Below are 12,160 nucleotides of genomic sequence, written 5' to 3'. Positions count from 1 at the left end.
TTAATTTGAACTTCAATAATTCGAGTTTATGGATAATTCAACTGCACTACTAGGTCCAGCCAACTCTCCCTAGAAGTCTATGTATAAAAAGGCCCATTAATTCTAACCAGAGTAGGTTCCGCCACGAATAATTCGAAATACCCGCCACAGCGCCGGCACCTGGTGCACGGCCAGAGAATCGCACCCTGTACCTACACACAAGGCTGCATAAAACGGAGAAGGCAAATCAAGGTAAAACCAATCCAAATCCCACGTGGCAGACATTTTGGAAGACGCAGTCTTTGTGAACTACGTTGACGAGGACGTAGTGGTGTGTGTTTGTGGTGTGCTGACACCCTATCTCAGGTCAGAAGCACAGAACCTGACGAGGGAGAGAGAGAGAGATGAAACGTTTATTAGGAAAAAAGGACGTGGCGCGATTGTCTTAGGGGTAGTGCCCTCCTTCCAGGGCCCCAGACTCTTCTGCTCCTCTCCGGGCTCGAAGAATTAAGTCCTTCTGAATCCCGAAGTCGGAGCTGGCCAGAGCTGCCTCCCATAGCGCGACCGTATTTGTGGGGTTGTTTCCTGAAGGCCAGATGATAGGGCAGGCCCATGTTGCGTGAAATAAGTTGGAAGGGTTTCCGCATTTATTGCATGCGTCTGTGTGTGTTTGAGGGAACATTTTGGATAGCCGGGATTTGTTCGGATAAGTGTTCGTCTGGGTTTGCCTCAGCATTTGGAAAACAGGGACGAAGCGTGGTGCGACTGTCCGCTCAAAAGTCATGGCTAAATGGAGTACTGCCCGTCTCCTTTTCAGTTTTCAAGAAGGCAAAGATGACGCTTTCCACTACATTCGTTTGTTAGAGCAAGAAAGTGCTAACTGTTAAGTTGTGTCCCCTGACACAGGGGAGGCCCCAATCCTGGGTTTTTTCAAGCATCAAAGCGTTGGCATGTCCTACTGCTTCCCAATTGTAGTGTACTGCAATTGCTGCTTCCCTTTCATTAGTTCAAACTGAGATGGCATCCCCCTGCGGTTGAAACTAACGAGCTTTTACTGTACTGATCGACAGCAACTTGTCATTTGTGTTCAGTGTCCCCTTGGGCAATGCTTTGCAGACTGCACACCACAACAGATCATTACCTGGTCCAACATTTCCTTTGTGTGAGAGGCGGACATGCAGAAGCGGGCCCGCGCTTCCAAGAGGGGCGTCGCTGGGAAGCCCACGCCAACCGTGGCTACACCCCGCTTCATCAGGTAACGGACTAGGCCCCTGGAAAAGGCAGAAGGGGGAACAGAACGGTTCCATGTGAACGAGTACTTGACAGATGTAAACATGCCTACTTCTTGTATCTAAACATACCTTAAAAGGTAACTCAACGTACTTCTCATCTTAGAAATATAAATCTCACATTTTGTTAAGTCTGAAAGCTACCCTCTTTGGAAAATGACCTGCCGATTCTAAAATTTGGAACAATTAGCAGCTCAACAACAAAATTGCATTGGAGCTTCTCTAGAGGCAGTATTTCAATTCCAGCCTGCACTTGCCCATCCTTCCCGTTCTTCTTCCTTACCTTCTCCCCCCCAATCCTCAACCCCTCGATCTACCTTTCATTAGCTTTTGCGAGCCCTCATCGTGAATGTCTTCCACAACCTCTGGCTTTCGAACAGTACAATACCCTGTGTCACCAATTCCGTGATAAACACTAGCAAAAACTAAGCGTCTGGCAAAGTGACCAGAACAGTGAGCACGCCATCCAAAATGGCTAGACAACCATGCAACACACGAGGCAAGCATTGATTCCTTCATGCACTAACAAAGATGTGCCTCCGTCGACTATCCTCCGTCTGCAGTTCAAAGAAGACTGACACACACACATGCACACACCTGTGGCACGAAATCGCAGACTGCCACACGTATTTAGTGACCATGCCAACTTTTGACTGATTTTTTTGGGCTGCGTTTGCCTTTTGTAGCACTCCACGAAATCACTAATGTGGCTTATGTGGCCGACCACACCCAACATGTCCCCCCCAATGCTCAACCGTCATACAACTCACGCGATCTTGGAGGGCAGGTAGAGCATGAGGGGCACGACAGGCGAGTCCTCGTTGCCGTAGATGATGAAGCCCATCTGCTGCAGGCGGCGGCGGAAGTAGTGCGTGTTGCGGGCCAGCCGCTCGATACGCCGCTGGCCCTCGCCGTCCCCCTGCTCGCCCATGATCACGCGGCACGTCGCGATGATCTGCTGCGCCACGGGTGCAGGCATCGAGGCCGCGTAGCAGAAGCTATGCGACTGCGCCCGCAGGTGCTCGATCACCGCCTGATGGGAAAACAGGGGAAGGGAACAGGGGGAGAGAAGTGCACCAGATTAAAGTGCGCCGGATCTGTTGGTCTCTAATCAGTGTCTACCAAGTTGTTGATACCGCATCCCCAAGTTCTTTGTTTTCTCCGAGTGCTTTTTCAATAGCAAACAAGGTAAGGTGACCATTCTCCTGGAAGTAGAAAACAGGACACACCAGTGGAGGGGGAGGGGGAAGTGTCATCATCATCATCATCATCATTAACATCCACTGCAGGGAAAAGGCCTCTCCCATGGATCTCCAATTATCTTGGTCCTGTGTTAACTGCGACCAATTTATCCCCGCAAACTTCTCGATCTCACCTGCCCATCTAACTTTCTGCCGTCCCCTGCCACGCTTGCCTTCTCAAGGGATACACTCTGTTACCCTTAGTGACCAATGGTTATCTTGCCTTCGCATTACATGCCCTGCCCACACCCATTTTTTCTGCTTAATGTCTACTAATATGTCCTTTACACGCGTTTGTTCCCTGACCCACTCCACTCTCTTCTTGTCCCTTAATGTTACACCTGTCATCTTCCGTTCCATTGCTCGCTGAGTCGTCCTCAATTTCAACTTAAATTGAGGACGACTCAGCGAGCAATGGAACGGGAGAAGTGTACAAAGGACAAAAGGTTGGGAGAAAGCATTTTAATGCGAGGAATCCTCTTATTTCAAACGTTACTCAGGTCAAGACAATCCCATTCACAGTTAAATTACGCGCATTCGTTTCGAAGGTACCACTTTCGGTCTTTGGTTGGTGTATTTTGCAGACAATTGAATTTTTTAAAGCAAGACTTTATCGCACAAGACTCCTTTGTAAAATTCTTTGCACTTGTACAAGAAGTTCAGCCACACAAGCAAAATCCCACGCAATGTTGACAGCAGGTTGATGTCCACGTCGAGTCCACAATGGAGAAAACGTGCTCCTTATAACCGTGGTTCCAGGAAAACACGGCCAGTTTCACGATGCGGAAAACCTTATCACAGCGTGCACAACCCTCTTGACATCTCTTGAGGCTTGCACCCATCTTTCAGAGGGACCTGAAGGGTTCCAACCATCAGGTTTTTTATTTCAATGTTTTGCTTGGTGAAATTATGCATTTTCAAAGTCGTCTTCCCGAAGAAACTTCGAAGCATTCTTTGGTAAGTATACATTTAAATTGTACTTTCTTGGTAAATATTTTGAAGTACGAAAAGTCATATTTGTAAAATATACTTGTAGCGAGTCTGCACACTTTTGCTTTGATCAACTTGCTTGGCGCCAATTTTGAAACTATGCAGTCTTGCAAAAACGGGACACGATTGTTTATTTGGACAAGAAGATTGGACGCCAGAAGCAGACTTCTAAAATGGGACGGCTGGTCACCCTAAAACAAGGGCTACTGGGAAACATGTTACATACTAGTAATGGAGGTCTCTTGTATGCAATATTGCTAGCATGGTGAATGCAGGAAAACCAACCAAACCGTTTTCATCTATGTCTCTTATAACCAAGTGCCTCTTGTAACACTGCCTCTTGTAACGAGGTTTTACTGTATTTTCCGAGAGAAAACTCCATTTTACCTCAAGCGAGACTGGTACAATGCCAGCCAACGCTATTGCACTCTAGCAAGTATGTCGCAGAATAAAAACAACTTCGCACTACAGGTGGATGAATACCAAAATTTTGTCGTTTTTATCTCATTAAAACTGTAAACAGAACAAACAGATTAGTAATAGGCAGGTAGGCCCAAGCTCCACCATTTACTCCGAACCTTGTCAGTAAATTCTTACACCCATGCCACACGTACACAAAAAAATGACATTAAGTGTTTAAGGCCTTAGCCATACCGAATGATACAGAATGATACCTTAGGATACCGAATGACATTATTTGGTCTACACCCGAAGGCATTAAATGTGTTAGCCGTGATGATGATAATGACCAAAAAGAGAAATGCACTCATATTTTAGAAGTTTCAAACGTAGAGACAAACGTCTTACAAGGGTTAAAAATGTTTTTTTGTGAAACGAAACGTTATTAGAAATAATGTTTTCTAAAAACTTGTGTGAGCCGTTTCTAAAAGTGGCTTCAGCAGCTGCCGTCACCTGCCAGCGGTAGGCAAATCCGAAAAATTCAAAACGAGAGTAACACGATGCTTTGCCCCTTGGTCACCGTTTTAGTGAACTTCGTCTACTTCAGAAGTTCGCCACCAAGAGTGCACAAAAAATTGTCTTATTTCAAAGTTCAGCTACGTTTACGCGTCAACACTCTGGCGCTGAGAGTTTCGTTGGTTTCATTAGGCGCTCATCGCGTTCGAGAATAGGCGTAGTTAAGGCGTTTTGAAGGCGAATGAGTTGTGCAGAACTCGTTACACCAAAAACTCACATTAGAGCAAATGGCATTAGATTTTTCCGCGTAGCAGCAAATTAATGGCATTTAAAACTTACGGCATTAAGCACTTAAAGGGACACTGAAGTGAATTTGTCAAGCTCCCGTTTTTGCTTGCACTGTGTAGACTGGCTCAAAATAGCACACTTTTCATCGTTTATCCGGTTGAAAAATCGGTAATTATTTTACAAAGCGCGAAAGAAGAAAAACTACCATGCGCGGTTTGCGGCGGCCGCACAAACTAAGCTGTGACGTTGGGAAGAGGGGGCGCCGTGATTGGACGATGCCCAAGGTTAGCAATCAAACAAGTTTCGGTTTCGGTCTGTCAAACAACATGTTTTACATTCGATGGTGTCGTTGGATGGGCATTCTCAATATCCCAGTTATCGTAGTACCGCGCTTCTGCCATGTTGTCGGCTGCAAAATGCCTAAGATAAGCCTCCCAGGACGGCTTGGAATTGTAGCATTCACTATCTGAGGCCTACGCAGTGCATGAACGCCCTCCGCGTCCCCGCAGACGCTCAAATGCATGCGCTTTTCCCCCATATTTGGAGCTTGCCTCGCTCATGCCTGTATCGTAAAAAGCGTGTTCGCACCAGGCCAAGGGTCTGTTGATTCTGGCCTGTGCCCACTGCCCGCAAGCAGTCGGTGCTTTTGGCAACAGCACGCCAACGAGAACTCGCTAGCGCGCCAGTGCCAGCCTGCGCGAGTTCTGTGGACTAGTTCGTGTAGCCATGAACGTTGCGGCCCCAAAAAAAGGTGAACTCAGTATAGAAAACATCGGCGAAAAACGGAAAAGTTGACTCATAAAAAAAAAAAGCATGTACCCGCGGCGATTCGAACTTGTGACTGGCAAAACACTTCCGATGACATACCTAGCGGCCCAGACGACTAGGCCACGGGGGGCCGCTGGCGGCGATGGAATATATAAGGTATATAATGTATAACCAGTTTACACTTTTATTTAGCTTTAGTATTTCAAGCAGCTTCGGTGACTATTTGTTGTATTGCGCTCGTGCAGTAAGCGTCCCCCGAGTTTCCACAATAGCTCACGTCTAGCAATTGCATTTCGTAGACGGGAAAGCGTTCGCAGATGCGTAGTCGTGCTGCTGACCGCTCAGCTTGTTCGCCCAGCGCAAAAAAGTGCTTCCTGCACCCTAGTTTTAAGCTGTACGGTAAAAATATTAGTTGATTTTATTTCCTTAGTACCTATATTGACTTCGCTCACTCTTCTCCCCCTTCAAGAGGCCTTATATTTTCCTACTGGCGTACCAGTCAGCGAAGCGTCGCATGTGCGCTTGTGCAGCGCTTGTGTGAAGCGACCTTGACTTGGAGCTAGATACAGTGTACAAACTAACGAAGTAAAGAAAGGCGCATTCTTCCATTCCCAAACGTGTTGTGGCTTAGTTTCAACTGATCGAGCGAATTGCGACGACCCGTCGGCGGCCAGCGGACTAAACGGTGGGCCGACTGACTCGGTCGCGGAAGGTCGGCGAGCCGTGCAGTAGCGCAGCCAATTGTCAGCTCCTCTCCTGCTGACGTCACACGAAAACGCCACAGAAAATGGGCGAGCGTAAAGAGAGGAGGACAGCATTTTCGAATTGATTTTTCTACTAAATAAATTCGCGTAAACGCGCACAGAGTGGTCGAAACAGGGCCCAGGGACTCCGGACTACAGTTTGCGCTCGTAATCCCGCATTGTTTACAAATCACTTCAGTGTCCCTTTAATGCCATTTTTCGTGTACGTGTGGCACGGGTATTATAGGACATCCAAAAACTTGGTAGAACCAGTGTTATCTGCCTATGACTCAACTTTTCCTAATAACCCACAGGCATGCACAAATTCTTGCTCCCTTTGTCACACACGGCTACACTTATTATCTTCTCTGTTGTCAGCTTTTTTTGTAGATATGGCGTTATCAGAGCGTGGTGGCAGAAGTATTGTTTAACTTGGATGCTTCGCGAGTGGGTGGGGTACAACAAACAAAGGTATGTCAGTTGCCACATTTTCGGAGCAGGTTACACAAGGTAAGGCTTTCTTTGATGTTGTTGTTGGCTAGGCAAGGGAACCTGGCCCAGGAATACCAGAAGTTGCCTCCACTCAAGCCAACATGCTCAGACGCGCATCAGTACATGTCAAGCATAATGCACAAAAGGTAGAATTGCTGCCCAAGCAGCACTAGCTTTTCCCTTCCTTTGGCGAAGCCTGCTGGCCATGGTAGTGCGCTTGTTTTATTTTGATGGGAAGCTTTATTCCATGAAACACAAATTATGTACAAAACACTATTTGGACTGATAGCTGCAAAGGCGACTGTTATTGGCAATAATTACATCTGTCTTTGTGCTCTGGTTTTCTAAATATAGTAGGATTCAGAAGGTATTTTAGCATCTACATTCAGCCATTATTGCCCATCATTATTTCCTCCAAAATATTCATGGCGGACTTTCAACTAATTACAAGCAGACTCATATTTCCCTACAGGTATACATACAGTAACAAAATTAGAGTGCTTGCATGTCCTATCAGCCTTTTTTGCTATTCTGGATTCCTTATAAGCAAGCTTTCCTGGGCAGTGTTTATACTGTCAGTCTGGCATGACAAATGAAACGAACCAAGGTAGATGAGGACGTGATGGATTTACAAGGTTGATTTATGTACAAGCGGCCATAACAGTCCCGGCCAGGCTGCGTGCTGCCCACTCCTTAGTCATGATCAGTGGTGGGTGAACATATGTTGTACTTCTTTTGCTTCTTGTATAGATGTTTCAAACGCACGAGCAAGAACACCTTGCCCCACCTTGGAGCCCGCAATGTATCCGCCAGCCGCGCCAAAGCTCTTGGTGAAGGTGCCCATGAGCAGGTCGACGTCGCGTGGGTCCAGGCCAAAGTAGTCGACGACCCCCCGCCCAGTGGGGCCCAGGGCTCCGACACTGTGGGCTTCGTCCAGGTACACGTACGCTCGGTACTTCTTCTTCAGGGCCAGGATCTCGGGGAGCATCACGATCGAGCCCTCCATGCTGCAAGGGGGAAGGGGAGGCAACAGAGCAATCAAGGCCAGCACATCGTTTACGCTAGCTCCAAGCAAGAAAATGTCTCCAATGTAGCGCGTACAGTCACTGGTAAATAAATCAAAATCACAAAAATATGAACCAGTACACACAAAAGGCGCGATTCCTTTCTATGCAAGTCAAATGACTGTGTGACTCAGCTGCAATAGCGGTCTAGTAACTGCCACCATCATCGTCATCGTCGTCATCATCAGCCTGAACTATTGATCATCATCATACTGGAGTAAGAAGGCAAGGCAGGTGAGTTGGTAAGGCTGCATTGTGGAGCAACAGCTGTCTAGTAACTGTCATCATCATCATCAGCCTGAAGTACTGATCGTCATCAGCCCGAAGTAACAAGGCAAGGCGGGCAAGTTGGTAAGGTTGCATTGTGGAACAACCGCTGTCTAGTAACTGTCATCATCATCATCAGCCTGAAGTACTGATCGTCATCAGCCCGAAGTAACAAGGCGGGCGCGTTGGTAAGGTTGCATTGTGGAGCAACAGCTGTCTAGTAACTGTCATCATCATCAGCCTGAAGTACTGATCGTCATCAGCCCGAAGTAACAAGGCAAGGCGGGCAAGTTGGTAAGGTTGCATTGTGGAACAACCGCTGTCTAGTAACTGTCATCATCATCATCAGCCTGAAGTACTGATCGTCATCAGCCCGAAGTAACAAGGCGGGCGCGTTGGTAAGGTTGCATTGTGGAGCAACAGCTGTCTAGTAACTGTCATCATCATCAGCCTGAAGTACTGATCGTCATCAGCCCGAAGTAACAAGGCAAGGCGGGCAAGTTGGTAAGGTTGCATTGTGGAACAACCGCTGTCTAGTAACTGTCATCATCATCATCAGCCTGAAGTACTGATCGTCATCAGCCCGAAGTAACAAGGCGGGCGCGTTGGTAAGGTTGCATTGTGGAGCAAAGTGCGAAAGAAACAACGAAAACAGAGAGGACCAAATAGGACAGGACGGCGCACTACTACTAGGGCTTTAATCGAAGAACACAGATATGCCCACTCTAGTACAAAAGCCTCCCCTATGGTCTTTTCACCCATTCCTACTGTCGGGCGCTTCGACACACCAACTAGCGCGGGCCGTGGGACGAGCAGCGCACAAATGAAACGCACGTGTCGCGCGCCGCCTTGAAACGCCGTGCATTCCGTGGAAGGTCGCGCCTGCTCACACCGGATGCGCTAATGGCCAGCACATGGGGTTGGACCCCCACGAAGGACTCGCTCTTCCCCCTTCCCCGGCCCCAGCGGCAAGACGAGGGGATGAAGACAAGAGAGACGCGGTCCGGGCGCAGGAGAGCTCGGCCCGTCGTCTTCGAGCTCCGCCTGAGTACCGTATTTTCCGGTCTATAAGTCGCACCTTTGTATAAGTCGCACCCCCCTCAAAATGACATTTTTTCCGAAAAAAACGTATATAAGTCGCACCGGTGTATAAGACGCACCGGTGTACAAGACGCACTTCTTAATTAGGTAAACTCACAGTGAATCAGATCGTTAGAAAGAGCGGCGAAAGTACATGGTTGCGGCGGCCGCCGCCTATCAACGCATCGCCCGGTGAGGAGGGCTAGACACGTGCATCTCCCGTCCAGTCTTGACAGAACAAAGTTCCCAAAAATGGTTTATTGAAACACACAGATGGCATGTACTTACAAACGGCGTTAGGTAAAACCATCGAAGTCTTCTTCCTCCGACTCGCTAACAAACAATTCAGCAACTTCAAGTGGGAGTTCCGCCAGCACATCGCTATCACCCTCCGACTCATTGATATCTTCTTCGCCAACATGTCACCACTCGCGGAACGGATCATTCCGACCTTTATGAACCCCGCTACAACTGCTTTTGTAGAAATGGAGTCCCAAGAGTCGGAGACCCATTTGGCCACCTCTCCAAACGTCGCGCGTCTCTTGCGTGCTGTCGTAAATCAGCGCAATAAAGGTGTCATGACGGACGGAAGTGACGCGACCGGAAGCGGCCTGAAAATCGCAACTTATCAGCAAGCTGTCATTTTAAAAATTAGCAGCACGTTTACCTCCTTCAGAGTAACTCTCTGTGATAATTTATAAGCTGCATTTTATTTTTGCTACCCAGTTTGATATTTGAATTTATTCTGAACTGTAGTTACTGCGCATGGCAGAAAGTGGCGCGTGGTTGTCGCAGGCCATTATCATTGTTTTCGACTGGAATAAACTGCTAATTCTTTAGTTTAACGTCCCGAAGCGACATATGGGCTATGAGAAACACAGTAGCGGTGGGCTTCGGATTCATTTTGACCATAGAGCTGTGTCTCCTAACGTGCGCTGCCCACGCGCGGCCGCCGCAAACCGGAATTCTTCTATACATAAGTCGCACCGGTGGATAAGACGCACCAACAAAAATATAAGAAAAAAACCGCGACCTATACACCGGAAAATACGGTATTGTTTTTTTTGTCGCCCGCTGGGCTGTAAATAAATGTACAGTTTTGTATCGGAGGCTGAGTTTGTCGGTTGAGGATACCCGGGGTCAGATCCTCAGCGCTACTGCGGCTTGGAGGAGAAGCCCCGGGGAAAAGAACACTCGCGAAGATAACTCCTACCTTGCGCTGCCCAAAGCCACCCCTCACCTTAAAGTTCTCATATTTCATCCCTCCAGAGCCCGTAGCCTTGCCCTGCCTCTAGACCCATTTCTTGATAGCCACTCAGTTAATTAACTCTTTCGGGACCACCGGAAAAAGGGATGAAAAAGGGAGGTCTCGGTACAAATTTTTTATTACATAAAGCAAAGGCACCATCCTGCCTTAGCATATACCAAAATGCAGCTAATTATATGCTCTTTGACATACAATACCAAGTTTTACTTCAACACTGATGATAGAACCATGAAAAAATCTGAAAGTAAGAACTTCGTAAGAAAACTACAGAAAAAGATAGAAAAAAGCGCAAATATAAAAATATTAAAAAAGAATACAATTATTTCAGGATATACAAAATCTAACACAATGCTTTGTTTCTTCATCGCGAAAGTTTGATGCGGCTAGGTGTAACTGGTTTTGGGTTTTGTGTGTGATCTCTTTGGCACTAGGGCCATGGCTACGTCGTCGCCCAGGTACACGCCGGGCTCTCATCTCGGCGAAAACTTGATCTGTTTCTGCGCTTGTGGCAGGAGATCACTACCATAGGTAGTTAACACCCTAGCGAATAAATATAAATCAGCCAGAACATATTTCGAGCGCACATACCTACTCCAGAGCCAATTGAAACCGAAACCAACACCCACCTTTGAGCGCAATTTGATGTTCCAGGCTGATCGACGCCTGAATCCTCACTCGAGCTGAAATCCGATCTCTAAAGCCGCATTCCGACTCTTCACAGCCACTCTCATCGTTAAAATCCACAGTAGAAGGCGAAGATATGCGAAACAAAACAAGGCGAATTTCTTATCGCGCTCGCGAGAGTATGACGCCATGTTTGTTTACATTTGAAACCACTGCCCGTCAGAATAAAATATCTGATGCGTTGCCGCCTGGCGATGAAAAAAGGAACTTCACAAAAGAGAAAACTCCAGTTTTCAAACTATCTCCTAGATGTCGCTAGGTGTTCCATCGAGCGAAAATTTGTATTCTGCAGGCTCGCGAAACCATCGATCATATGTGATCGATGGCCTTGGAGCGGTCCCGAAAGAGTTAAGGGGGCACACTGGTCATAAACGAAAATTTATTTTTACAGTTGCGACCGTTTGAAGTTTGGGCTTGGAAGGTGGGAACCCGAAAAACCGTTTTTGCCTTCCAAGCCCACACTTCAAATGGTTGTAACTTCTGCTACAGACCAGATAGAATGATACTGTTAGTCTTATTGCACTCCTTGATTTGTGCACAGTTCAACGGTACCTTGTTGGCTGCATACCTCCAGCAGTTTTTTTTACAAAGGCTGTCAAAAAAATCAAATATAACAATCCGCATAAATTTGAATGAAGTCGCTTTACACAAAAACAAATTTTATATCTATCATCAGAATGAAAAACTACTTATGCCCTCCAATTTTTATCACCATAACTGTAAATATAAACATTTTTTGTTTAAGACCAGTGTGCCCCCACAACCTGGTGGTCCAAGTTCTCAACTAGATGCCTGGCTGAAGTACATTTCTTTCTTGTACTGTAACTTGAGCTGTGACGCATCCTGCCCAAGTTTTCTCCCTCATTGAAGAAGCTCATTTCCTGAGCCTAAGCGCCACTCCTGTCATCCTTCTTTCAGACATGATGAACTTCTTCGGCTGCCACTGAATTCTCAACGTACCTGTACACCCCTTCCACGATGATGATGATCTTCTTCCAGGGCCTGTGTGTCCGTGGCTGGCCCTCGACAATGGCGTCTCGCAGTTTGTTCTCAAGGTCCTTCATGTCTGCAATTGAGGAAGGAGGCATCCTGA

At 47.1% G+C, this 12,160-nt stretch overlaps 1 protein-coding gene across 1 annotated transcript in view; it reads right to left on the bottom strand.

Moving 5' to 3' along the window:
* Nucleotides 1-12,160, bottom strand: part of Lace (serine palmitoyltransferase long chain base subunit) — a 42,038-nt gene that overhangs the window by 10,830 nt on the left and 19,048 nt on the right. The window contains exons 6-9 of the mRNA XM_077680770.1: nt 12,028-12,133; nt 7,493-7,712; nt 2,039-2,301; nt 1,121-1,250 (exon numbers count right to left, since the gene is read on the bottom strand). Coding sequence (XP_077536896.1) covers nt 1,121-1,250; nt 2,039-2,301; nt 7,493-7,712; nt 12,028-12,133 — 719 coding nt within the window. The remainder of the gene's footprint in view (nt 1-1,120; nt 1,251-2,038; nt 2,302-7,492; nt 7,713-12,027; nt 12,134-12,160) is intronic.

Source organism: Haemaphysalis longicornis, unplaced genomic scaffold, assembly GCF_048455015.1.
Source record: "Haemaphysalis longicornis isolate Haplotype H1 unplaced genomic scaffold, Haemaphysalis longicornis Haplotype H1 scaffold_8, whole genome shotgun sequence".
In the NCBI taxonomy this organism is placed as follows: Eukaryota; Metazoa; Arthropoda; class Arachnida; order Ixodida; family Ixodidae; genus Haemaphysalis; species Haemaphysalis longicornis.
The sequence above is the reverse complement of the archived record's forward strand: the minus strand, read 5'-3'. Positions and strand labels throughout refer to the sequence as shown.